At 40.9% G+C, this 24,831-nt stretch overlaps 1 protein-coding gene across 2 annotated transcripts in view; it reads right to left on the bottom strand.

Moving 5' to 3' along the window:
- bcas3 (BCAS3 microtubule associated cell migration factor) overlaps positions 1–24,831 on the bottom strand; it is a 1,223,934-nt gene that overhangs the window by 868,974 nt on the left and 330,129 nt on the right. For both annotated transcript variants that reach the window (XM_043718095.2, XM_043718097.2), the window contains exon 13: positions 4,953–5,049. In XM_043718095.2, coding sequence (XP_043574030.2) covers positions 4,953–5,049 — 97 coding nt within the window. The remainder of the gene's footprint in view (positions 1–4,952; positions 5,050–24,831) is intronic.

Below are 24,831 nucleotides of genomic sequence, written 5' to 3'. Positions count from 1 at the left end.
CATTACTGACCAAACTACCAGGATTAACCATTGCCCACATGCCAGACTTACATTTCAACAGCACCCTAATTTGACTGTAATGTACAGAGTCAAAACGTGGCCCTGGAAGAAGCACAGCAGGTCAGGCAGCATCCAAGAAGCAGGAGAGTCGACCTTTCGGGCATAAGCCCTTCACATTCCTGATAAAGGGCTTATGCCCAACTCATCGGATGCTGCCTGACCTGCTGTGCTTTTTCCAGTGCCACACTTTTCAACTTTTGACTGTAATGTATGGATAGCTTGCTCTTCACCTGCAGGACTATCTATGTCCATTCTCTGGACTTGGATTCTCAGATTACCTGACTGACTGTGGCCAATCCTCTTTAGTCCTAATCAAACAAGCCCTTTGACTGATTAACTGCAGTGCCACATCTACTCACTAAGAATTGTTCCCCTTTATTGTTTGTTTGTTTATATATGGCCATTTATTTGAAGTCCATACAATGTGTTTGCCACCTAAATTGCTGGCACATAATGGAGATCTGACATTGATTTAGCACAATGATACACAACAATATATCCAACTCTTAACTGTCACAAGCTGCCTACCATTCCCTCTGTACTAAAAAATAGCAAAAGCCACAAAGGCTCATAGGCCGTAAGTAAGCACTAAAGACCCTTTATGTTAAAAAAGTAAGCGAGCCACAGAGAAGCTAACAGCCCATAATTTATTGGGGAAGTCACTAAGTGTGTGCTAACAAAGCAATGTGAAGGATACTGAATCTGGCAGCCTCCAGGTAAGTGGTAAAGTGAGTTATTGGTAAGAAAGCATGCTAACAGCCATAAGGTGCAAATGTACAAGCTGCATATGTGTGCACTTGCACACAATGTGACCAAGCAAAAGCATGCAAGTCATAGGTGCCCGTTAGCTCAAATGTAAAATGTTGAAGGGCTGGAGTGATATCTGATCTAATCCAGGAACAGACAAGATGATGTGATAACGGTGGTATTTTGCTGATGTTAGTTTATGTGGACAAAGTGTTAAGGAGGATGATGGGCACGGAGCATGCAAGGATTTTGTGCAGAAGAAGTAGTTGTATGATGACTAGGACATTCAGTGAGCTGCAGTGAGCTGCAGCCACCAGGTAATTGTTCCATTTTACATATCTAGTTTAAACATATCTGTGCAGGAGAAAAGAACTGCAAGTGGCATATAAACTAGGCAAGTTAGGCCTTTAGTAAATTGCAAATGGTAGTCACTGCTCAATGGCAAGATTCAGAAGTTACTATTTATGGCCTGAAGAGAAAATAGGAAAAATATCTGGAGATTCTGATGTTTCATTCGCACCATTTATTCCCATCTTTCTTGTCATACTCATGCCACATTGGGGAGGAGAAAATTCCACCCAACGTATTTCCATGGCACATTATTTAATGGCTGCAGTACTGGAGGAGATAGGAGCTGAAATGCAATCCCAAATTGCAGATGGCCTGCAAGAATAACTTAAGCTTTGCTTTCATGGATTTCAACGTACCAGTAACCTCCTAGTTATAATACAGCATTGTTAGCACACTCAAGAATAACTGTGCAGTGTCTATCATTGCATGCTACTGCTTGGGCTCTTCCTTTCATGCATTCTTTAATGAAATAGAACTTGATTCATGATTTAAAAATAAGCATATCTTACCATTGCTTATGAGTTCAGTTTCTGAATGTTTTATTTGGATTGTGATGAGTCATGGGCAACCACAGTCTCTGACAGTTTGCTTCACTGTCTTAGGCAGATTTACGGGAATTTCCCAAAATATTTCTTGAGTTAATCTTTGCAATTTCTTTAGTCCGTTTTCTGTCTCTCAGGAAATAACACAGAATAGTGTGGACTGATCAAGTGTGGCCTTAGCATGGAAGCTGGTAATGGGTGAGTTAGTATGAAAGGATACACTATTGACTGGATGAGTATGGCATGATTAGCCTGATAAGCTTTTTCTCAAACTTCCCACATATTCTTACACCATCCATCAAAGCATATTAGTACATCTAATGATGTAATACTTCTTCACAATTGTTCACATCAACTAAAGCAGTAGAAAGGTTGGTGAGATGATTTCACAAGTAAGTTGTCAAACAATGCATTTGCTGTAAAAAATATTGAAGAAGCTTATAGGGAAGCTAAAAAAAATCTAAGGATCTTGCCCTCGCACTAATAATGTTGCCATGTTTGAATAAATATACTTTCCTCGATATATTTTATTAATAAAAGATGAGAACTGAGGACATGGGTTGTGGGGAAGACACAATAATAATATTAGGTAATAATGATTCGCTATTCTTCATATAGAACATTCTGCAAGGAAATATATCCTAGGGCTGCAGAGGCATAAAGTAAATTATGGAGGCAGACTAAAATAAAAGGAGGCGTGGATATGGCAGCGGCAGCCGTTACCATATAAATGGGATTTATGGAGTGATCGGTACGATATGAAATGGGAGACGGTTGGTGGTTATCACTTTAGTGAGAATTTAGTCATTGAAGCTCAAGTTAACCTCCATGATGAGATGACCTAAGAAAGGCAGTTGGGACAATGCAAGAAAAACTGGAAAAAGTTTGGAATACAAAGCTAAAGTCGAGAAATGGTAGAGGGTTGGATTTATATTAGCTTGAAATGATTGGGAGATGCCAGTGTTGGACTTGGGTGTACAAAGTTAAAAATCACACAACACCAGATTATAGTCTAACAGGTTTATTTGGAAGCACTTTGTGGGCGGCACGGTGGTTAGCGCTGCTGCCTCACAGCGCCAGAGACCCGGGTTCGATTCCCGCCTCAGGCGACTGACTGTGTGGAGTTTGCACATTCTCCCCGTGTCTGCGTGGGTTTCCTCCGGGTGCTCCAGTTTCCTTCCACAGTCCAAAAATGTGCAGGTCAGGTGAATTGGCCATGCTAAATTGTCCGTAGTGTTAGGTAAGGGGTAAATGTAGGGGTATAGGTGGTTTGCGCTTCGGCGGGTCGGTGTGGACTTGTTGGGCCGAAGGGCCTGTTTCCACACTGTAAAGTAATCTAATCTAATCACTAGCTTCTGGTGAAGGAGCAGCGCTTCGAAAGCTAGTGCTTCCAAATAAAGCTGTTGGACTATTTTCAGCTTGAAATGGAGAGTGAGGAAGCAGAATAGCAATTCTTTAAAGACTTATTATTTAATGGCATGTAATCTGTCACTGGCTAATCCAACATTTTCTGCCCATCCCTAAATGTCCTGAAGGAGGTGGTGGTGAGCTGGGTTCTTGAACTACTACAATCCATGTGATGTAAGTACACCCACAGTACTATCAGGAAGAAAGCTCTAGAATTTTGATTTTAAAGAAACAACAATGGAATTTCAAAGCATGGTTTCTGCCTGGAAGGAACTTGCAGATGTTGGCATTTCCATGCATTTGATGCCTTGTCTTTCTCGGTGATTAGAGTTGCAGGGCTGGAAGGTGCTGTTGAAGCAACTTTGGTGAGTTGCTGCGATAGCACACGAATTTGCAACTGTGTTAGCAGTGGAGAGAGCAAATTTTTAAGATGGTGGAAGGGATCAAGAAGACCACTTTATCCTATATATTGTTGAGTTCCTTGAGTGCTATTGAAGCTGTGTTCATTATGCAAGTGAAGAGTTATCTATCACATTCCTGACTTGTGCCTTGTAGATAGTGGACAAGATTTGGGGAGTTAGGAGATGTCTTACTTACCTTAGAATTCTAGCCTTTGACTTGTTCTTATAGCCAAACATTTATATGGCTAGTCCAGTTCCGTTGCTGGTCAATGGTATCTCCCAAAGGTGCTCATAGATGCAGATTCACTGATGGCTTTTAACATGAAGGCTGCTGGTCAGATTCTCTCTTGTAACACAAACATGTTACTACCCACTTATCACCCTCAGCCTGGATATTGTACAGATCTTGCTGTATATGGATAAGAATTGCTTCAGTGTCTGAGGGATTGTGAATGTTGTTTAGCATTATGCAATTATTAGCAAATATCTCCACTCTGACCTTATGACAGAGGGAAGGTCATTGATCAAACAGTTCAAGATGGTTGGGCCAAAGAAACTACTCATGCAGTGATGTCCTGGAGTTGAGATGACTGACCTCAACAACCACAACCATGTTGTTTAATGCTAGGTATATTTCCAATCAGCAGAGAGCTTTCCCATTATTCTCATTGACTCTCTATAGGTCTCTGATGTTATAGTTAGTCAAATGCAGCCTTGATATCAAGGGAATTTACTCTTGCCTCACCTCCTGAGTTCAGCTCTTTTGTCCATTCTTGGAGCAGGTTTGTAATGAAGTCAGGAGCTAAGCAACCCCAGCAGAATCCAAAGTGAGCATCAGCGAGCAGGTTATTGTTAAGCAAGTGTTACTTGACAGCACTGTCAATGAGTCTTCCAACACTTTCCTTATGATCAAGAGTTACAGATAGGATGCAATAGGTCATATTGGATTTGTCCTGTTTTCTGTTTATAGGACATACCCAGGCAATTTTTCACGTTGCCAGGTAGATGTCAGTGCTGCCATTGCACTGGCATAGCCAACGGTGTGGCTAGTCGTTGAGCACAAGTTTTTAGTGCTATTGCTGGAATATTGCCTGGCCCAGAGTCTTTGTAGTCTCCAATGCCTACAGCTGCTTTTGGTATCATGTAGAGTGAACCAAACTTGTTGAAGACTGGTATCTGTGAAGCTGGGGGACTTTAGGAGGAAGTTGAAATGGATTATACACTTCAAAAACAGCCAAAGTGAGAATCGTAACTCAGATATGACATCTGTTTACACTGTGATCTCACTGCAACATATCTTAAAAATCTTTTAGAAGGAATTAAACATTTGGGTGATGTGATCAAATAGTCAAAAGTCCATTTTTGGATAAAATGCACAATGTCAACTTGCTGTCTTCAAATAATTACATATTTTAAAACAAGACAGAGAACCAGATATACTTACCACTGGGGTTAAATGCCATACAGGAAATGGGTTTATTATCATGGGCCAGGAAATGAGCCACTATGCCTTCACCTTCAGCATCCTCACTGACAAGTACCTGCATTACAAAGCAAAGCAATATAAGTCAGAATAATGTTAATTCATATGTTCTAATGATTTTGCTTCAAACAGAATTAGTTGTATTAAACAATAGCCAGAACAAAACATCACTGCGCAGACAGACATATCACAGAATGAAATCAGACAAAGTTGCAGAAACTCAGCAGGAAAATCACCTGATAAAGAATGATTAATTAACATTTCAGGTCTATTTGAACCTGGCCTGATAAAGGTTCCCTCCTGGAAAATTAATCTGTCTTTTGTGCAGTGATTTCCTGTTTTCATTATAGATTTTTAACACTTCAAGATTTTCTTCATAACATAACTCTAACATCAACTTAAGAGAGTATGCTTTGAATTTTGATTAAACCATTCCACATATTATGACAAAAGTTCTACTTATTCCTCAACCAACCACATGAAATCTAATTACCTAGTCAATATCTTATCACTGTCTGTAAGGCATGCTATATTACAATAGTAACGACATTTTAAAAAATATTTTCAAACCAGATGAAGTCATAAGCTAGAGTGTTCATGGGTTCATGTTAGAACTTGGGTGTACAGGAACAATTTCAGAAATTGTGCATGACACAAAACTTGGGAATATTGTGAAAACTATGAAGAGGATAGTAATAGTTTTCAAAAGGACTTGGACGGTGGAATAGGAAGACAAGGAGCAGAAAATATTTATTCCAATAACTGTGAAGTGATTCATTTTGGAGAAGGAAAAAGAAAATACAATAAGGTACAGTGCGATAAGTTAATGGAGATGCAGGGGGGAACCTGAGAGTATATATGCCTAAATCATTGAAGATGTTGAGAAAGCAATTAAATAAAGCCTCTGGGCTATGGGCTTTATAAAGACAGGTACAGAGCAGAAAGCAAGGAAGTTATGATAAACCTGTATAAACTACTGGTTAGGTCTCAACTGGGGTTCTTCAGAAAGTTCTGAAAGGTGCAGAAAGCATTCAAGTATCTCAGTTACTTAGATAGAATGGAGAACCTGCGACTGTCCTCCTTGGAGTAAAGGATATACAGAGGACATTTATGAAAATGTTCAAAATGATGAGGGGTCTGTACAGAGATCACAAAACACAGATCGATGTGAAATTAACAAGCAGTTTATTAACACAGCGATATTGCGGAAGAGAAATTGTCTAAGCTGAAACAGCACAGACAATCTGTCCAGGTAATCGAAACTCTTCCTCGAGCTGAGTATCAAGCCAGGTTTTATGGGAATCTTGTACAATGATGCTAATTAAAATAGGGAAAATACAATGTATTTGATAATTAAGTAATCCAGTGATGATGGTGATAATTGCAAAGCAGTTATCAGAAGAATGTCTTATTGTAGATACAATGTAGCATCCTGGCAGCATCAATCAGTTTTTAACGGGATCAGGAGATTCCAGCTCTCTTTGAGAGTAGGTGAGAATGTCCCTTTTCTTGGCAGTAAGATGTTTCTATTGTTTCTCTTCTGTGAGCGAGGTATTCTGCTGTCTCACTGTCTAACCTGTTCTTTGTGTGGCTTTGGTATCACCACAAGGAGAAACTGAACCCTTTTAAGGAGAGATTGAGAAATCGAACACCTCATTTGAAGCTATTTAGCAAAATAGCAGTGACAAAAACCTTTCTTTGCAGCAAATGTTTAGGACATGAAATGCACTGCCTGAAAGGGTTGAGGTGGCAGATTTAATTCTGGCTTCCAAAAATAAATCAGCTTGTGGGAAAAGATCTGTCACCCTGCCTACCCACAGCATGGCCACACTGTACATGGAAATCAAGCCTGTCCAAACCATTCAAGAAACACCCTGAATGCCTCAGCATTGACCAAACAAGCTGATAAGAGAGATCAGACATGACCATAGTCACTAGCAGACCAGGGAATGCACTTCCCAAAACAAACTAACAATAAGTTTCCTGGACCCGATCAACACAGCTGTTCCAAAGCCCTAAGGGCAGTCTCGTACCCCAGTGATACCAAAGCCACACAAAGAACAGGTTAGACAGTGAGACAGCAGAATACCTCGCTCACAGAAGAGAAACAATAGAAACATCTTACTGCCAAGAAAAGGGACATTCTCACCTACTCTCAAAGAGAGCTGGAATCTCCTGATCCCGTTAAAAACTGATTGATGCTGCCAGGATGCTACATTGTATCTACAATAAGACATTCTTCTGATAACTGCTTTGCAATTATCACCATCATCACTGGATTACTTAATTATCAAATACATTGTATTTTCCCTATTTTAATTAGCATCATTGTACAAGATTCCCATAAAACCTGGCTTGATACTCAGCTCGAGGAAGAGTTTCGATTACCTGGACAGATTGTCTGTGCTGTTTCAGCTTAGACAATTTCTCTTCCGCAATATCGCTGTGTTAATAAACTGCTTGTTAATTTCACATCGATCTGTGTTTTGTGATCTCTGCTTTATTGGGCTAATTTCTCCGACACATCTAAAGAGGGAAAAATAAAGCCACAGGGAAATGGAAAGAGGAAAGTTGTTCATCACGGATCTGGATACAGCAAGCTGAGTGCTCTCCCATGCTGTATCCACTCGAGGACTCTATAATCATACAGCACATTGGGGCAGCTTAAGGTCACAAACAGCACTATATAAATGCACATGTTTTCACATTAATTGAATATAATTAATGAAGCAGCATGTCTCCAGATAGATGAAATAGGGGAGGTATTCATACCATGGTAATGTCACAGGACTCATTATCCAAAGTCCCAGATTAATGTTCTGGAAACATGAGTTCAAACCACACCATGGCAGATGGTGAAATTTGAATTCATTAGAAATCTGGAATTTTAAAAAAGCTATTCTAAACAATGTGTCCATTGTCGATGTTGTAAAATCCCATCTGGTCTACATTTGACCAAGACCCACTGCAATGTGGCTGACTCTTAACTGCCCTCTGAAATTGCCTATTTGGCAATGGGGAAGTGATGACCTAGTGGTAATATCATGAGACTATTAATCTAGAAACTCAGCTAATGTTCTAGGTATGAATCCTGTCATGGCAGATGATAGAACTTGAATCCAAGTTTTAAAAATCTAGAGTTAAGAAACTACTGATGACCATGAAACCATTGTCAATTGGCAGGAAAAACCCATCTGGCTCATGAAGGTCCTTCAGGAAAGGAATTTCCATTCTTATCTGGTCACAGCAATGTGGTTGACTTTTAATTGCACTCTAACACTCCTCATCTTCCGCCTCAGAGGAAGAACGCCTCATCTTCCGCCTCAGGCCCCTCCAACCACACGGTATCAATGTGGATTTCACCAGTTTCTTCATTTCCCCTCCCCCCACCTTATCCCAGTTCCAACCTTCCAACTCAGCACCACCCTCATGACCTTTCCTACTTGTCCATCTTCCTTCCCACCTATCCGCTCTACCCTCCTCTCTGACCTATTACCATTACCCCCTTCTCCATCTACCTATCACACTCTCAGCTACTTTCTCCCCAGACCCAACTCCCTCCCATTTATCTCTCCACCTCTCGTCGCCCGAAACGTCAATTCTCCTGCTCCTCGGATGCTGCCTGACCTGCTATACTTTTCCAGCACCACATTCTCCACATCTGCAGTGCTCACTTCCTCTAAAATGGTCTATCAAACACAATTAAACAGCAGCTAGGGATGGGCAATAAATGCTGGCCAGCCAGCAACACTCATGTCCCACGAGTGAATAAAAATAACCAACATCTCATGAATGAATAAAAAATGTACAGTATTAACATTCTACAGAAGTTACACTCCAGGAATTAATAATACCTGTACTGACTGAACCAAATCCCATGTATTACTGGCAGTAACAAACTGTTCCACTCTAACACTGTCAAACCAAATTGGATGTCATTCTTAAACAGTAAATATGACATCTGACATACATAAAGCAATAAATTGTGAAGTTTATCTTGAAAATTAATTTACACAAGATGATATAAATAAATAAAATAATAGACTTTCAGGCACTAAACAAAAATGTACAGTCAGGAAATCATTCCATTTGACAGTCTATGTGCATGTTTACATATGTCTGAATGTGTGTGTATGTTATATACACAGCATTAGCAATGTTTGCTTTATTTCACCACAATAAATTCTGACATTTTTACAAACAGCTGCACAGCACAAATTCTCAGGGTGTTCACAACTACACAATCTGAGAACTATTTTGAAGGCAGTCATTTTGTTAGCTTGTATATATTTATTAAAATATGGCTTCTTTCCCATCATCTGAATACATTGGAACATTCACTGATACCTCTCTAAAAATTGCTGATTAGAGTGGAAGCATTTTAAAGAAAATAATTTTCTTTTCAGTAATTCAGTTTATTTTATAGTCATTACAAGTACAAAACAGCAATTAAATAATTTTGATGAATTATACAGTATTTCCTTTTGTACAGTTGAGTGAAGAACATTGTGGCTTAATACATTTTAATTTAGTCAATGCACCACTGAGAAAATGAGTGTACTACAGTGTTGGACATACAATCTTTAGGAATGAGACATTAAACATATACTCCAGTCTGATAGGTATAATTCTGTAGTACTATTTGGAGAAGGAAGTTCTCCTGGTGCGCTGTTCTACCCTCAAGCACCATCCCTGAAAACAGATTCTCATGTCATTTGTCCAATTTGCTATCCATGCCACCTTTGCACTATACAGCAGGCTGCAGGGGCACAAATCTGCCAAATTGACAATGTACAGCTAAAAATTAGAAGAAAATAAAATAGCGAAAGCTAAGATTAAATTGTAGCATTCCCCAAAGCATACCAGCTGATGCCATAGAATAATGCCACTGACAGTCCACATGAAGAAACAATTTCAGCTGTAAAATCACACCCAGTCAAACACCAGGCATTTGGTAATGAGAGTTTATTTCTGATCCATTCAAGTCTTGTACAGCGAAAGGGCATATGAATTGTCCATAATTTTTGAGACTTCAAAATATCTAATGACTCAAATGTGCAATAGTTTTAAAGCTCCACCTAAATGTACCTGCAGAGATGTTCAGGTGGACTTCTTTTGCTTTCCCTCCACACTCTGACCTTCCTTGCGTGCATAGCCAGATAATATTCTACCTATTAAGGGATAAAAACTGGTGCTCCATTGTAGGTCATTTGAAATCTATGCATTGTTTAACACAAACCTGAATGCTACCTGTCCATATAAAATCTAACATAATACAAAATTTAATTGAATGAATAGAAAATCAACAAAATGTACAGAATGGAAAGGCACCAAATGCAGTCATTTTGGGCAGTTCCGGAATTGAAAGAAATGCCACTTTATATTTTGATCCTTACATAGGAACTTACAATGTGCTTTTGTTTAAAAATTTATGGGCTTGAATTACTTAATGCACTACTAAATTGGAAGTTTTATGATCCAGCAATTTTAAGCACATGATCTAGACTGACATTCCAATTCAAGGCTGAAGGAATGCTACATCGTTGGAGTTACTGATTCTCAGATGAGTCACCAAACCAAGATCCTACAGTTCACCAATGAACATCGAAGAAAAACCTACATTATTTTTAAAAAAGAGAGAACATTCTCCAGGTGGCCAGTATGACTTTCCTTCTGAACACTACAGCAAAATATATTTTATCTGGCCATTATCTCATCGTTGCTGTGGAATCCTGCTTTGTATGACATGGCTGCAGTATTTATAACATTAAATTCCACAGTTGTACTTGGAAAATATGAAACAGTTGCAAATCCACATTTGCATTGTCCATTTCTGGCTGTCCTTAGAATCTGATGGTGAGCAATCCCCTTGAGTCACGACAGTTCTTATCATGGGATTCTAGGGATTACTCATTAATGATGATGGAGAGTGGTTATTTCTGAACAATTTCAGAATAGCATATTATTAGGAGGCAACAGATATTCTCAGAGGAACCTTGGCAAGTTGCTGCTGCTGAGTCCTGTAGACAGGAAATACTGTGTCCACAGAGCACATAGAGGTAATGGACATTAAATCCATAGTACAAAAATGCTGATCATATGGACTATATTGCGTTGGAGGGCATACAACTTTGAATGTTTAGTCGTGGCATCTGTCCAGGTGAGTGTGGAGCATTATCTTACAGACATGATTTACACGTTGCAGGTGGTGGAGATGCTTGAAGTGCTGAGTGGGTGAGCCATTAGTCACAGAGTGTCGAGCCTCTGCCCTGTTTTTGTAGTCATGGATTTGATGCAGTCTCTACAATTCAGCTTTCGATTATAATGTTAATTGAAGGGGACTAATTAAGGGCCACCACTGTAAGTCAAGACAAAGATGTTTTCTTGATTAGGTTAGATTAGATTAGATTAGATTCCCTACAGTATGGAAACAGGACATTCAGCCTTTGGCCTCTTATTATTTAAAGTGGCCATTACCTGACATTTGTTATCTTGTTACCTAGTCAGCCCATGTTAATGAAGTTGAATAGTAGAATCATGAGTGAACTGTCTTGCCCATTGATGTTACGACAAATAGAAGGTCATCAATAAAATTACTGATGGCCAAGGGCATTTTCTTTGGAACCTGTGCACTGATTCCCCGGGCTGCAACAACTGGTCTCCAATAACTATAATGATCTTCCTTTTTTTTTCTGGAATGGCTCTCATTTGCAAAGGATTTTCCTCTCAATTCGCATTGACTGTGCAATATAATTAATGTGAGGCGAAGCATTTTCAAATACTTTGGAGAGACATGATGTTACGTAAATGAAAGCTGCAAATTTTTCTTTTCTAAAATTCAAACATATTGCAATTGTAACTACCAATTCCATTCCCGTTCAATTTTTCACATTTCTGAAGCAAATCTCCATTATTTCTTCCAAATTAGGTTCAAAAGGGAGTTAAAAATGACACTGACTTAAGTTTAATACTGCACTCTTCCAAAGATGGGTTGACGCCACCAGACCATTGCTCTTACGTTTTATTCCAAAGGACACCAAAGGCTGACACATTCCTTCAAAGTGCTGTCATCATGTTTAATTAAATGGGTGAAAATCACCAGGGACTCTGTAAAAAGGCTGAGGTAAGTGAGAGAGGAAGTTGTGCAGTTTTGATTTATAGTAGTTATTAAATACAATAATGTTGGCCAAATAAAAGATCTCACTCACTTTAATCACCACTTTGATGTTAGTCATTTCAGAAAATGAGTAAACCACTTTAAAGTCACAGAGCACCAAATTAAAAGATATTCAGTTAAACATTTATCAACATTTTCAGAATACATTGCACATTTTTAAATAAACCATTTCACTAATTTTGATTCCCATTTCTTCTTTATTTAGTAAAAACTTATGCATCCTCCGCAGTGATTTTGCTCATTTGTACAGGGAATAGCTTACTGTACAGATGAGGAAAATTCTGGAATCAATCACCAGTTGGTGCTGGGTTAGTAGACCTCAAATATGGTGGTGATATAGGGATTACAATTGTTGTGACCCCGAGATTGGGAGCCAACAAATACAGTCTGAATTCCCACACCTCATTGCAATTCAATGATTCTTGCTGGAAGGGCGGCTAAGCTTATCTGTTTTACACCCACTCCTGCTCCCCCCAAACATTAGCTAATAATGATAGCCTGGTTCATGTACATATATTGGTCACGTGGGTGAGGTACAAAGAATAATTGACATTAACAGCATCTAACCCAGGAAAGTCTCAAAACACCAAGAGAAGGAAGTGAAGACAGAGAAATTATTTACAAATAAAAGTTGTTTTTCTATTTTCTTTAAGCTCTGATCTTCTATTTTTTTTAACCAAACACATTAATTTAAAGTCAAAATCTGCCATGATAAGACTGTGCATTTTACCTCAGTTATTTTTCGCAAGTAACCTGCAAAGTTCTGTAAGTTTGGAGATTCAATTAATTTTACAGGTTTCCCAAAGTCAATTCAAAATATTTTAGTGAAATTGACCTAGTGCTCTCCTTATCTTCATTAAACTTCAGGAATTCCACTGCAAAACATGCACTCCACAGATAACCCACATTGTAGAACACCAGAAAGGACAGAGAAAAGAAAATATGGAATATTTTCAAAATACCAAATAATAGGGAGTTAGCTGTCTCTAGCAGTAGTACCATTACCATTGTGACTGATATTGGCTAAAATAGCCAGATTAGAGATTATAACATGTACCTTTGCAATCTGTAGTCCATACAACATAGCAATCTGAAGACACAAAGGTTCTCATGATATGCAGCTTTTAATAAAAGCAGATTATGCCATCTTCCATGACAGGATTACTTCATGGAATCATTCAGTGCTGCAGAAATGTGTTTAACTGAACACTGAAATGTAAATGAAGTAAAACCACATGGCAATCATTTCCATTGTAGATGTAACATCTGTTTGTGCACAAACTTATCCTGGCAGCCAGACACATAGTATATGAAATGAGTTTACAAAGAAACAAATTCAAGGAACTTAGCTTGCCTGAAAACTCCCCTACGTGGTGATAAATACCTATAGAAGGACTGCATTTTTGTACACAACTTTAAAGGGTGTTTGAAAATAATACATAAATTTGGAAGGAATCCACAATCCTTTTGGCACAATCCATACTGCTCAAACTAAGTCTGTAAATGAGCGACAGATGACAGCATCATCTGGCATTCATATTACTGGATGTTTACGGACACAAAAATCAAAGCCTCATTTATGAGGGAAGAAAGACCTGCATTGTCGGAGCACTTTATCAAATCTCTCAGTACATTCTCAAAATGCTGCAGATGTAATGGAACGTGACACACCAAGATCCCACATAACAAATCTGTGTTTAGCCACTTGGTCTTTTTCTGGTGGTTGAGAGAGGGAAAACACCTGAATAGCAAAGGCCAGTCGGTCCTTCGAGAACTCTCTGAATTCTGAAGTGCAACTGCACACAAAACGTAAACTTTGTTTTTTTTCCACAGGTGCTGCCAGATTTGCTGCATTATTTAGCAATTTCTGTTTTTGTTTTTGATTTCTAGCATCTGCAGTTCTTTGTTCTTTTTCATTTTGTGAGAATTCTCTGTGTTCTTCAAACAGCTTTCTGGAATCTTTAAGATCATTCAGGACCATTAAATCTTACCTTGGATATAACAGCCTAAAAGACAACATTATTGACAGTGCATTTCCATCAGCACTGTCCTGAAGAGATTATAAAGTAAAGTTGGCAAGTAGCTTTGAACCTGTGAATCTTTAACTGCAGGCACAGGACGGTTCAGTATGCAAAACTGGATAACAGTTGAACCAATGCCGGCTTTGCTAACCTAGCAAGATTATCTCATCAAAGTGCAATACTCATTTTTTTTTTAAAGAAAATACAAAAGGTTTCAGCCTAAATCCATATCTGTTGTTAGCTGCCACAATGGAAACATTATATTTGCAGTCATCTTTGCTGCATTGCGGTAAAGTGATGAGAACTTCAACAAAGGTAACCAGGAATTGATCAAATAAATTGATTTTTGGGTCTTTGGAAATAATTCTCAAACAAAATGTCCTCATAACTTACACAAAAAAACATCGACATTACCAGTTTTGGAGCCAAGTATGTTCAGCATTTAATCTTTTTTTAGGGGATGCTTAATAGAGTAGTTAGTGATGTCTGGGGAGGCAGCTCATAAGACACAATGAGGATACTCTCTATGCTTGTAATAATTTCCAACAAAAAGAACTTTACTTTGCAAAAACAATATCCTGACACCTACTGTAAAATGACTATACAACAGTGAATACCATGGAGAAAGACTCAAGCAAATTACAAATGCAGTCAGAGATCTTCCTTGCATATCAATTAAAGTGGGCACAGTTTCAACATTTAAAAGACACTTAGATAAGTACATGAAAAGGAAAGATTATGGCCTAGAAATGGGCGGGAGGGACTAGTTTAGTCTAGGATTATGCTCTGGTTGGACGAAAGGGTCATTTTCCATGCTGCATGACTCTATGATCTAGATATCTCCATCCTATGACTGTTTATTCAAATAGAATCGAACTGACAGCAAACTCAAATTTAAATAGTGTAGAAGAAAGGTCGACTCTCCTGCTCCTCAGATGCTGCCTGACCTGCTGCACTTTTACAGCACCACATTTTTTTAACTCTGATCTCCATCTGCAGTCTTCACTTTCTCCTAGAAGAAACCTCAATTAGGTCAACAAAGAGTCTCTCATTTATGAGGTGGTGTGGAATAATGTGCAGCTGAAACTTTATTGCTGGAACAGCACAGCAGGTCAGGCAGCATCTAGGGAACAGAAGATTCGACGTTTCGGGCACATGCCCTTCTTCAGGAATGAGCAGAGAGTGTTCAGCAGGAGAAGATAAAAGGTAGGGAGGAGGGACTTGGAGGAGGGGCGTTGGAAATGTGATAGGTGGAAAGAGGTCAAGGTGAGGGTGATAGGTCGGAGTAGGGTGGAGGCGGAGAGGTCAAGAAGAAGACTGCAGGTCAGGAAGGCGGTGCCGGGCTGGAGGGATTCGGCTGAGACAAGGTGGGGGGAGGGGGGATGAAGAAACTGGTGAAGTCCAAGTTCATCCCCTGTGGTTGGAGGGTTCCCAGTCGGAAGATAAGACGCTCCTCCTCCGACCGTCGCGTTGTTGTGGTTTGGCGGTGGATGAGTCCAATGACCTGCATATCCTCGGTGGAGTGGGAGGGGGAGTTGAAATGCTGTGCTACAGGGTGATTGGGTTGGTTCGTCCGGGTGGCCCAGAGGTGCTCTCTGAATCGCTCCGCAAGTAGGCGGCCTGTCTCCCCAATATAGAGGAGGCCACACCGGCTGCAGCGGATGCAGTAGATAATGTGGGTGGAGGTGCAGGTGAATCTGTGGCGGATATGGAAGTTTCCTTTGGGGCCTTGGAGAGAAGTGAGGGGGGAGGTGTGGGCGCAAGTGTTGCACCTCCTGCGGTTGCAAGGGAAGGTGCCGCGAGTGGAGGTTGGGTTGGTGGGGGGTAAACACCACCCACGCCCTCCACCTCCTCCAGGAACACCACCCACGCCCTCCACCTCCTCCAGGATTTCCGCTTCCCCGGTCCCCAACGCCTCATCTTCACCATGGACATCCAGTCCCTGTACACCTCCATCCCCCATCACGAAGGACTCAAAGCACTCCGCTTCTTCCTTTCCCGCCGTACCACCCAGTACCCTTCCACCGACACCCTCCTTCGACTGACTGAACTGGTCCTCACCCTGAACAACTTTTCTTTCCAATCCTCCCACTTTCTCCAAACAAAAGGAGTAGCCATGGGCACCCGCATGGGCCCCAGCTATGCCTGCCTCTTCGTAGGGTATGTGGAACAATCCATCTTCCGCAACTACACTGGCCCCACCCCCCCATCTTTTCCTCCGCTACATTGATGACTGTATCGGCGCTACCTCGTGCTCCCACGAGGAGGTTGAACAGTTCATCCACTACACTAACACCTTCCACCCCGACCTCAAATTCACCTGGACAGTCTCGGACTCCTCCCTCCCCTTCCTAGACCTTTCTGTTTCTATCTCAGACGACCGAATCAACACGGACATCTACTACAAACCGACCGACTCCCACAGATACCTGGACTACACCTCCTCCCACCCCGCCCCCTGTAAAAACGCCATCCCATTCTCCCAATTCCTTCGTCTCCGCCGCATCTGCTCCCAGGAGGACCAGTTCAAAATACGCACAACACAGACGGCCTCCTTCTTCAAGGACCGCAATTTCCCCCCCGACGTGATCGACGATGCCCTCCACCGCATCTCCTCCACTTCCCGCTCCTCCACCCTTGAGCCCCGCCCCTCCAACCGCCACCAGGACAGAACCCCACTGGTCCTCACCTACCACCCCACCAATCTCCATGTACAGCGCATCATCCGCCGTCACTTCCGCCACCTCCAAACGGACCCCAAAACCAAGGATATATTTCCCTCCCCTCCTCTATCAGCTTTCCGTAGAGACCACTCCCTCCGCGACTCCCTTGTCAGATCCATACCCCCCACCAACCCAACCTCCACTCGCGGCACCTTCCCTTGCAACCGCAGGAGGTGCAACACTTGCGCCCACACCTCCCCCCTCACTTCTCTCCAAGGCCCCAAAGGAAACTTCCATATCCGCCACAGATTCACCTGCACCTCCACCCACATTATCTACTGCATCCGCTGCAGCCGGTGTGGCCTCCTCTATATTGGGGAGACAGGCCGCCTACTTGCGGAGCGATTCAGAGAGCACCTCTGGGCCACCCGGACGAACCAACCCAATCACCCTGTAGCACAGCATTTCAACTCCCCCTCCCACTCCACCGAGGATATGCAGGTCATTGGACTCATCCACCGCCAAACCACAACAACGCGACGGTCGGAGGAGGAGCGTCTTATCTTCCGACTGGGAACCCTCCAACCACAGGGGATGAACTTGGACTTCACCAGTTTCTTCATCCCCCCTCCTTGTCTCAGCCGAATCCCTCCAGCCCGGCACCGCCTTCCTGACCTGCAGTCTTCTTCTTGACCTCTCCGCCTCCACCCTACTCCGACCTATCACCCTCACCTTGACCTCTTTCCACCTATCACATTTCCAACGCCCCTCCTCCAAGTCCCTCCTCCCTACCTTTTATCTTCTCCTGCTGAACACTCTCTGCTCATTCCTGAAGAAGGGCATGTGCCCGAAACGTCGAATCTTCTGTTCCCTAGATGCTGCCTGACCTGCTGTGCTGTTCCAGCAATAAAGTTTCAGCTTTGATCTCCAGCGTCTGCAGACCTCACTTTCTCCTGGAATAATGTGCACCATTAGCTCCTAAACTCAACAGATTTGAGGGGCTGAATGGCATATTATCTCATCCTAAGGATATTGGCATTATGTAGTTCCTGAAACCTTACCTGTATATACCAGATATTGTAAAGTGGAACATTAATCAGAAAGGTCCAATATTTTTCTGCAGTAATATCATTTGCCTCCTAATAGTGGTAGGTTTACTGTGAATTAGGTAAAACAAAGTTGCATTCATGTAGCACATTTAAATTAGTTGAATAAAAATGTCTCAAGCCACTCCAGTAAAGCATTATCCGACAAAACTTTGCACCAATAACACAATGAGAATTAGAAGAGGTGATCAAAAGTTTGTTAAAACAGACGATATGTGTTGAAGAAACATCGTGAAGAGAAGTAGCAATTTAGAGAAATTTATGGAGGAAACTTCAGAGTTTAGAGCTGAGGCAACTGAAGGCATGGATACCAAAGGTGAAGTGGTGAAAAGCATGAGACGCAAAAGGGGCCAGAACTGGATGAATGCAAAGTTCTAGATGAGTTGTAGGTGGTGACTGAAATACACATTTAATTAATGTGTTTACCACAACTAGCACTTCAATATTAGCAACAAATATGGGTTTGATGACTCCAGTACCAACCACAGTGTTAATCTAATTACTCTTAGCTGCTTTTCTGATCAATGAAATTTCTGCCAAGGTTCTGTTGCTGTTAGTCATAGAAGCTCAATTACACAGTTAACAAATACCCGCTAAAGTAGGGCTTTTAAGATGCACTGAAAAGGAACTTTGATGCCTCAGAATAAACTCATGAGGATTAATCAGTACATTTAACTTTCTGGGGTATTTACTACCTCACAGTTTCTTCTGGCTGATGTGTCACCTAATGCAACAAAATAGATATAATGTGGTCAAGTAAAAATAGGAAAACCCATTTAAATACTACTTTAGGCACCATGTATGGTGCCTTCTAGTGAGAGTTTCCTGCAGTATCTTTGTAACGGATGCTGCGTCAGACATTATGATAAAGGTCACAGTAGGGAGCAGCAAATAGAATAATTCTCTGGAGTTGAATTTAGCAGAGTATTCATGTTTAAATGTAAATTTCAACAATGCAGATATTTATATTAGTGTCACTGTGGACAGAAGACCAAAATAGGAGAAATCCATTCTTGTGTAGTTTATACAAATAAGCAGTGCATGGCTGCAAATGAAAATTGCTCATGGCTTTCATCAAAGTATAATGAAAAGTCTCGTAACCCAGTATCTGAATTCATAGTTGGTTCCAGAACAACAGGCTAAAGGATCTGGGGATCTTCTGCTGACATTTCAAAGGATATCATCTCTTCTTTAGCCTTCCATGAACTCAAGGGACTGCTAAACATAAATCTTTTCGTACAGGCTGTTCTCTCTTAGTTTATTGCTCATTTCAGCTTTTCCTCAATCTATATCACCTTAACCCTTTCAAAGACACAAATCTAGCTACATAATGCATGAGTAGAATAATAATGAATTACTTGCAGCAAACTATCAGAAATTCTGATCATTCTTTTATATCTGACATCATGTGATATACATTCAACAAATTAATGCATGGTATGGTATTGTACAAGTTACAATCGTTTAATCTATGCTGCAGTAATGATGTTAAGTAAATTCTGTTTGCTATTTAGTGCCCTTCACAACAGAAATTGTCAGGTGACCACATGGCAGTGAAGAAAGAGCCTGAACTTATACACAGCTTTTTATGATTTACAATTAATTGAAACTTTGAAGTGTTGTCATCATTATTTTGTAGTCAAACATAGAAGACAATTCACACACAGTGTCCCACAAGCAATAATAGTGATGCTGGTTGAGAGATAAATACTAGTCAAGACAACCTCACTTTTCTTCAACTGCTCCTAAGGAGTCTTTATATTTGTCTGAAAGAAAGATCAACATTATGATTTAACACCCAATTTGAAAAATCATACCCTGTTAAATGCAGTGGGCCAACATTAGATGCTCAGTATTTGAACTCATTAGTTTCTGACTCAGAGGCATGAAGACTACCAATGAATCATGGTTGACTTTTATACACTAAAGTACTGTCACTATGCTAACTTATCAGATTGCCACCTTTACATCATAGTGCAGTGCTTCCCAAAAGTTTTCCCACCATGACCTCATTTTGAGGCTGGCACACAACCTTTTTATGTCAGACAAGACTTCCTGATTGGATCAGATTAACATCCCAATCAGGTAACTCATATTCTACGAGGTCCAGCTGGCTGACCTCACTACAATCAGTAACCCCTTGATGAGAGCTCTGAGAATAGTTGAAGAGGTGGTAGAACTGAAAACACAAAGAGGAGTTGAGCTCTTCTGCAGTCTTATGACCTTAGGACTCGTGAATCCAAACTTTCACCTCGCAACTCCACTTTGGGAACTTCCATCATAGAGAAGAAATTGCATTTAAGAGCTGTCAGTTACACAAATGAATAATTATGTTGTATTCTTAAGGCATCACTTTATTCTCGATTTATATGGCATGATAAATAGAAATGGGCATCTGCTGTTTCACTTGTTCCTGTAAATTAGGCAACAACAGGTGAGTTTGCAGGCAAAATATTTCAATGGACATAGTTTACCAAAATGGAAAATTAGCAGAACTTGGCAAAACTTGTGGTACAGTGCTGGATTTGTTTCATTTCTTCTCAGGCTGGAATGTCCTGAATAGCAGTAACAGATTCTTATTTGGCAGCAAGTAGCTACATACCCATCACTTCAATCTCCTATCATGGTCCTGTGACTTGCATATACAGTTCATAAATCTCCTTTAAAACACAGCAATGAGTATGAAAGAGCAAGAACCCAAAAAAATATACAATATGAATAGAACAATTCTGGATTAATTTCATCATCAAGTATAATAGTTTGTGGAAAAAATTCAGCTTTTTGTGGGTGGTGGTGGTGGGGGAGAGCTCCTGCTATGGATTGAGCACTTAGTTTTATATGCCACATTTTCTGAATGAGCCAGTCCCCAGGATTTCGGATGGGAGCTGATAATAGTTGGAAGGTTTGTCCTCCATTACAATTCCAATGGTGGAGAGATGGCACTACTACAAATACTGCCTAAGAATTGTAGTTGTACTGTTGTTTTCTAGGCTTCAAATAAACACATATATCTCAGATGATCATCTGTGTACTTTACTGAAATCTAAGGAACAATAATGAACTCTCTAACATGGAACGTGCTATATTTTAAGCCATGTTATAACTTCATGTTACCATTTTTTTTTATTCAATCATAAGATGTGGGCTGTAAAAATAATGCCAATATTTATTACCTTAAGAAGATGGTGGTGAGTCACCTTCTTAAATACAACCGAATGGGTTCCTGGGCCATTTCAAGAGAGCGTTAAGAATCAACCAAATTGTTTGGGTCTGGAATCAAGTATGGGCCAGATCATGTAAGGTCAGCACAGTTCCATCCTTAAAGGATATAAGCAAACCACATTATTTTTTTACAGCCACCCAACAAGTTCACAATTGCTATTATTGACATTAGCTTTTTACTGTAGGCTTGTTTAATTGAATATACATTCCCCAAACACTATAGTGGGATTTTAACGCATGTCTCCAGGTTACTAGTTCCTTACTAGTATGTAGTTGAAACTTTATTGCTGGAACAGCACAGCAGGTCAGGCAGCATCCTGGGAACAGGAGATTCGACGTTTCGGGCACAGGCCCTTCTTCATTCCTGAAGAAGGGCCTGTGCCCGAAACGTCGAATCTCCTGTTCCCTGGATGCTGCCTGACCTGCTGTGCTGTTCCAGCAATAAAGTTTCAACTTTGATCTCCAGCATCTGCAGACCTCACTTTCTCCTTACTAGTATGTAACCTAACCATCAACTATGCTACCACATCTGTTTTGGAAACCAGTTTGGTTGATAAAAATCTTGAAGACCAGTTCAAATGTGAAAGACCTAAAACAAGACTCTAAGAGTTAGAAATAACACCCAGACCTGATTTGAAATATGCTCAGAAGATTTAGTTTTAGGTACCCCACTGTGTCCCTGTACATTAAAGTTCAATTAAAATGATTTTTAGATTGTACTGTCCACCTTCTATCTCTGCATCAAGAGACAGTTCTTTGGTTGAGAAGAAAGACGTGCTTCTGGACCCTTCTCAATACAGGACAGTATTGAGAAAGACTTGAATGCTTTGATTTTCTTTCCTTGCGAGGGGCATTTTGCATGCCTCATTACAAATGAGATTAGTAATTCATGGTGTTGGAAAAAGTCAAAGACAGACAACTCACAGAACAATGGATCTGACACAACACACAGGGTGGTACCAGCCCACCACATGTAACTAATAAAATATTTACAACTGTGTATCTTTTTTATGATTAAAAGAGATTGAATTCAATAAGTAACTTTGAGAAAACAATTTTAAGAAGTATTAAAACACCAAATGTGATTATGTAACAGTATATAGCTTTATTAAGTGATAGTTTCATCTCTTATTCAGGATCAATTCCAACTCCAGGGCTTTAGATTTTAAGCTAGACTGATAATTCAAAGAAGTATTGGATGAGACATTAAGCCAAGATGTCTGACAGTGGCCGGGGTTCAAATGAAAGATCAGATTCCGTGTCACACTCTGAAGAATAGCAGTCAGTTTTCACTGTGTCCTCTCTAACCCAGGACAACAAACTCAAATTGATCATTCTCACCAACCCAACCTCCACTCCCGGCACCTTCCCTTGCAACGCAAGAAATGCAAAACTTGCGCCCACACCTCCCCCCTTACTTCCCTCCAAGGCCCCAATGGATACTTCCATATCCGCCACAAATTCACCTGCACCTCCACACACATCATTTACTGCATCCGCTGCACCCGATGTGGCCTCCTCTATATTGGGAAGACAGGCCGCCTACTTGCGGAACGTTTCAGAGAACACCCCTGGGACACTCGGACCAACCAACCCAACCACCCCGTGGCTCAACACTTCAACTCCCCCTCCCAATCCACCAAGGACATGCAGGTCCTTGGACTCCTCCATCGCCAGACCATAGCAACACAACGGCTGGAGGAAGAGCGCCTCATCTTCCGCCTAGGAACCCTCCAACCACAAGGAATGAACTCAGATTTCTCCAGTTTCCTCATTTCCCCTCCACCCACCTTGTCTCAGTCAAATCCCTCGAACTCAGCACCGCCTTCCTAACCTGCAATCTTCTTCCTGACCTCTCCGCCCCCATCCCCACTCCGGCCTATCACCCTCACCTTGACCTCCTTCCACCTATCGCATTTCCAACGCCCCTCCCCCAAGTCCCTCCTCCCTACCTTTTATCTTAGCCTGCTGGACACACTTTCCTCATTCCTGAAGAAGGGCTCATGCCCGAAACGTCGATTCTCCTGCTCCTTGGATGCTGTCTGACTTGCTGCGCTTTTCCAGCAACACATTATCAGCATTCATAAATCTAATCCATATTCACCTCCCTACCCCTGTAACCTCCTCCAGACCTATAGACATTTGAGATCTCTGCCATCCTCTTAAAATAACCAATTGCATTTCCCAGATTTCCATTGTTTTATTATTGTTGATCATGTCTTCAAATGATTGAATGTGAAGTTATGGAACTCCCTCCCTAAACCCCTCAATCTTTCTTTTTCTCATACTCTAAGAAGATTAAAATTTATCTTTTTGACCAACTTTTTAATCACCTGTCCCTTTTTTCACATGGCTGATGTCAATTTTGTTTGCTGACAAATACGCCCATGAAGTGACTTAAAACATTTCACTCCATTAAAGGTGCTCTAAAAATGCACATACCTGTTGTTGTAGGTTGCGATATTCATCTCTGCACAATAAGTGACAAAGTGATTCATGCAACGGGAACAACCTTGAAATACCTCCAGGAAGTGCAGAACCATACAATATAGAAGAGGCCCTTTAGCCCATCAGGTTTTGTACTGACAAAAAACTACCCTCAACTTACACTGGTTCCACTTTCCAGTATCTGGCCCATAACCTTGAATTCTATGACATTTCAAGTGCTCATTAATGTACCTTTTAAAGGTTGTAAGGCCTCCCACCTCTACTAGTCTTCCAGGCAACACGTTCCTGATTCCCACCAACCTCTGGGTGAAAGACATTTTCCTCAAATTCACCCCTAAAGCTAGTGCTTTTCTCGGTAAACATGTCCCCTTATTTCTGACCCTTCAATTAAGGAGAACAGATGCTTTCTAACCTGTCCATGCTCCTCATATTATTATACTTGTGAATCAGATCCCCTCTCAGCCTTCCACGCTCTAAAAACAAACCTGAGATTATCTAACCTCTTTTCATAGCTATACTGCTCCAACCTAGGCAACATCCTTGTGAATTTCCTATGCACTCCATCCAGTGGAATCACATCCTATCTTTGGGGAAGTAACCAAAACAGCACACAGTATTCTAGCTGTGGCATAATCAAAGTTTTATACAGCTCCAACATGACCTCTCTGTTTTATAATCCGTGCCATGACTGATAAAGGCAAGTATCCCATATGCCTTCTTCACCATCCTATAAACCTCTCCTGCTGCCTTCAAGGATCTATGGACAAGCACCACAAAATCTCTTTTGTTGCTCTGAGCTTTCTAGAGTCTCGCCATTCCTTGAGTACTCCATTGTCTTGTTTATTTTTCCAAAATGCATCACTTCACACTTTTCAGAGTTAAATTCCACCTGCCACTGAGGTGCCCATCTGAACAATCCGTCCATATCCTCCTATAACCTAAGACCTTCAATCCTCAGACCAATTTTTGTGTCATCTGTAAAATTACTTATCATTCCCCTGCTCCTCACTGCTCCCAAATTTTCTTCTATATCATTTATATACATCAGGAACAATAAGTGACACAGCGTGACACAGCATTGATCCATTTAGTACATCACTCCATATGTGAATCTAGGTCTGACAGAATAGGCATTCAATATTGTTATGGATAAGACTGAACCCCCTCAAAATATATTAACAAGATAGTCTCAATCCTAACTTT

The sequence above is a fragment of the Chiloscyllium plagiosum genome, unplaced genomic scaffold (genome assembly GCF_037043375.1).
Source record: "Chiloscyllium plagiosum isolate Xiang-an unplaced genomic scaffold, Cpla_swu_hap1 HiC_scaffold_31, whole genome shotgun sequence".
NCBI classification, from domain to species: Eukaryota; Metazoa; Chordata; class Chondrichthyes; order Orectolobiformes; family Hemiscylliidae; genus Chiloscyllium; species Chiloscyllium plagiosum.
This window is presented reverse-complemented; position numbering and strand designations above follow the sequence as displayed.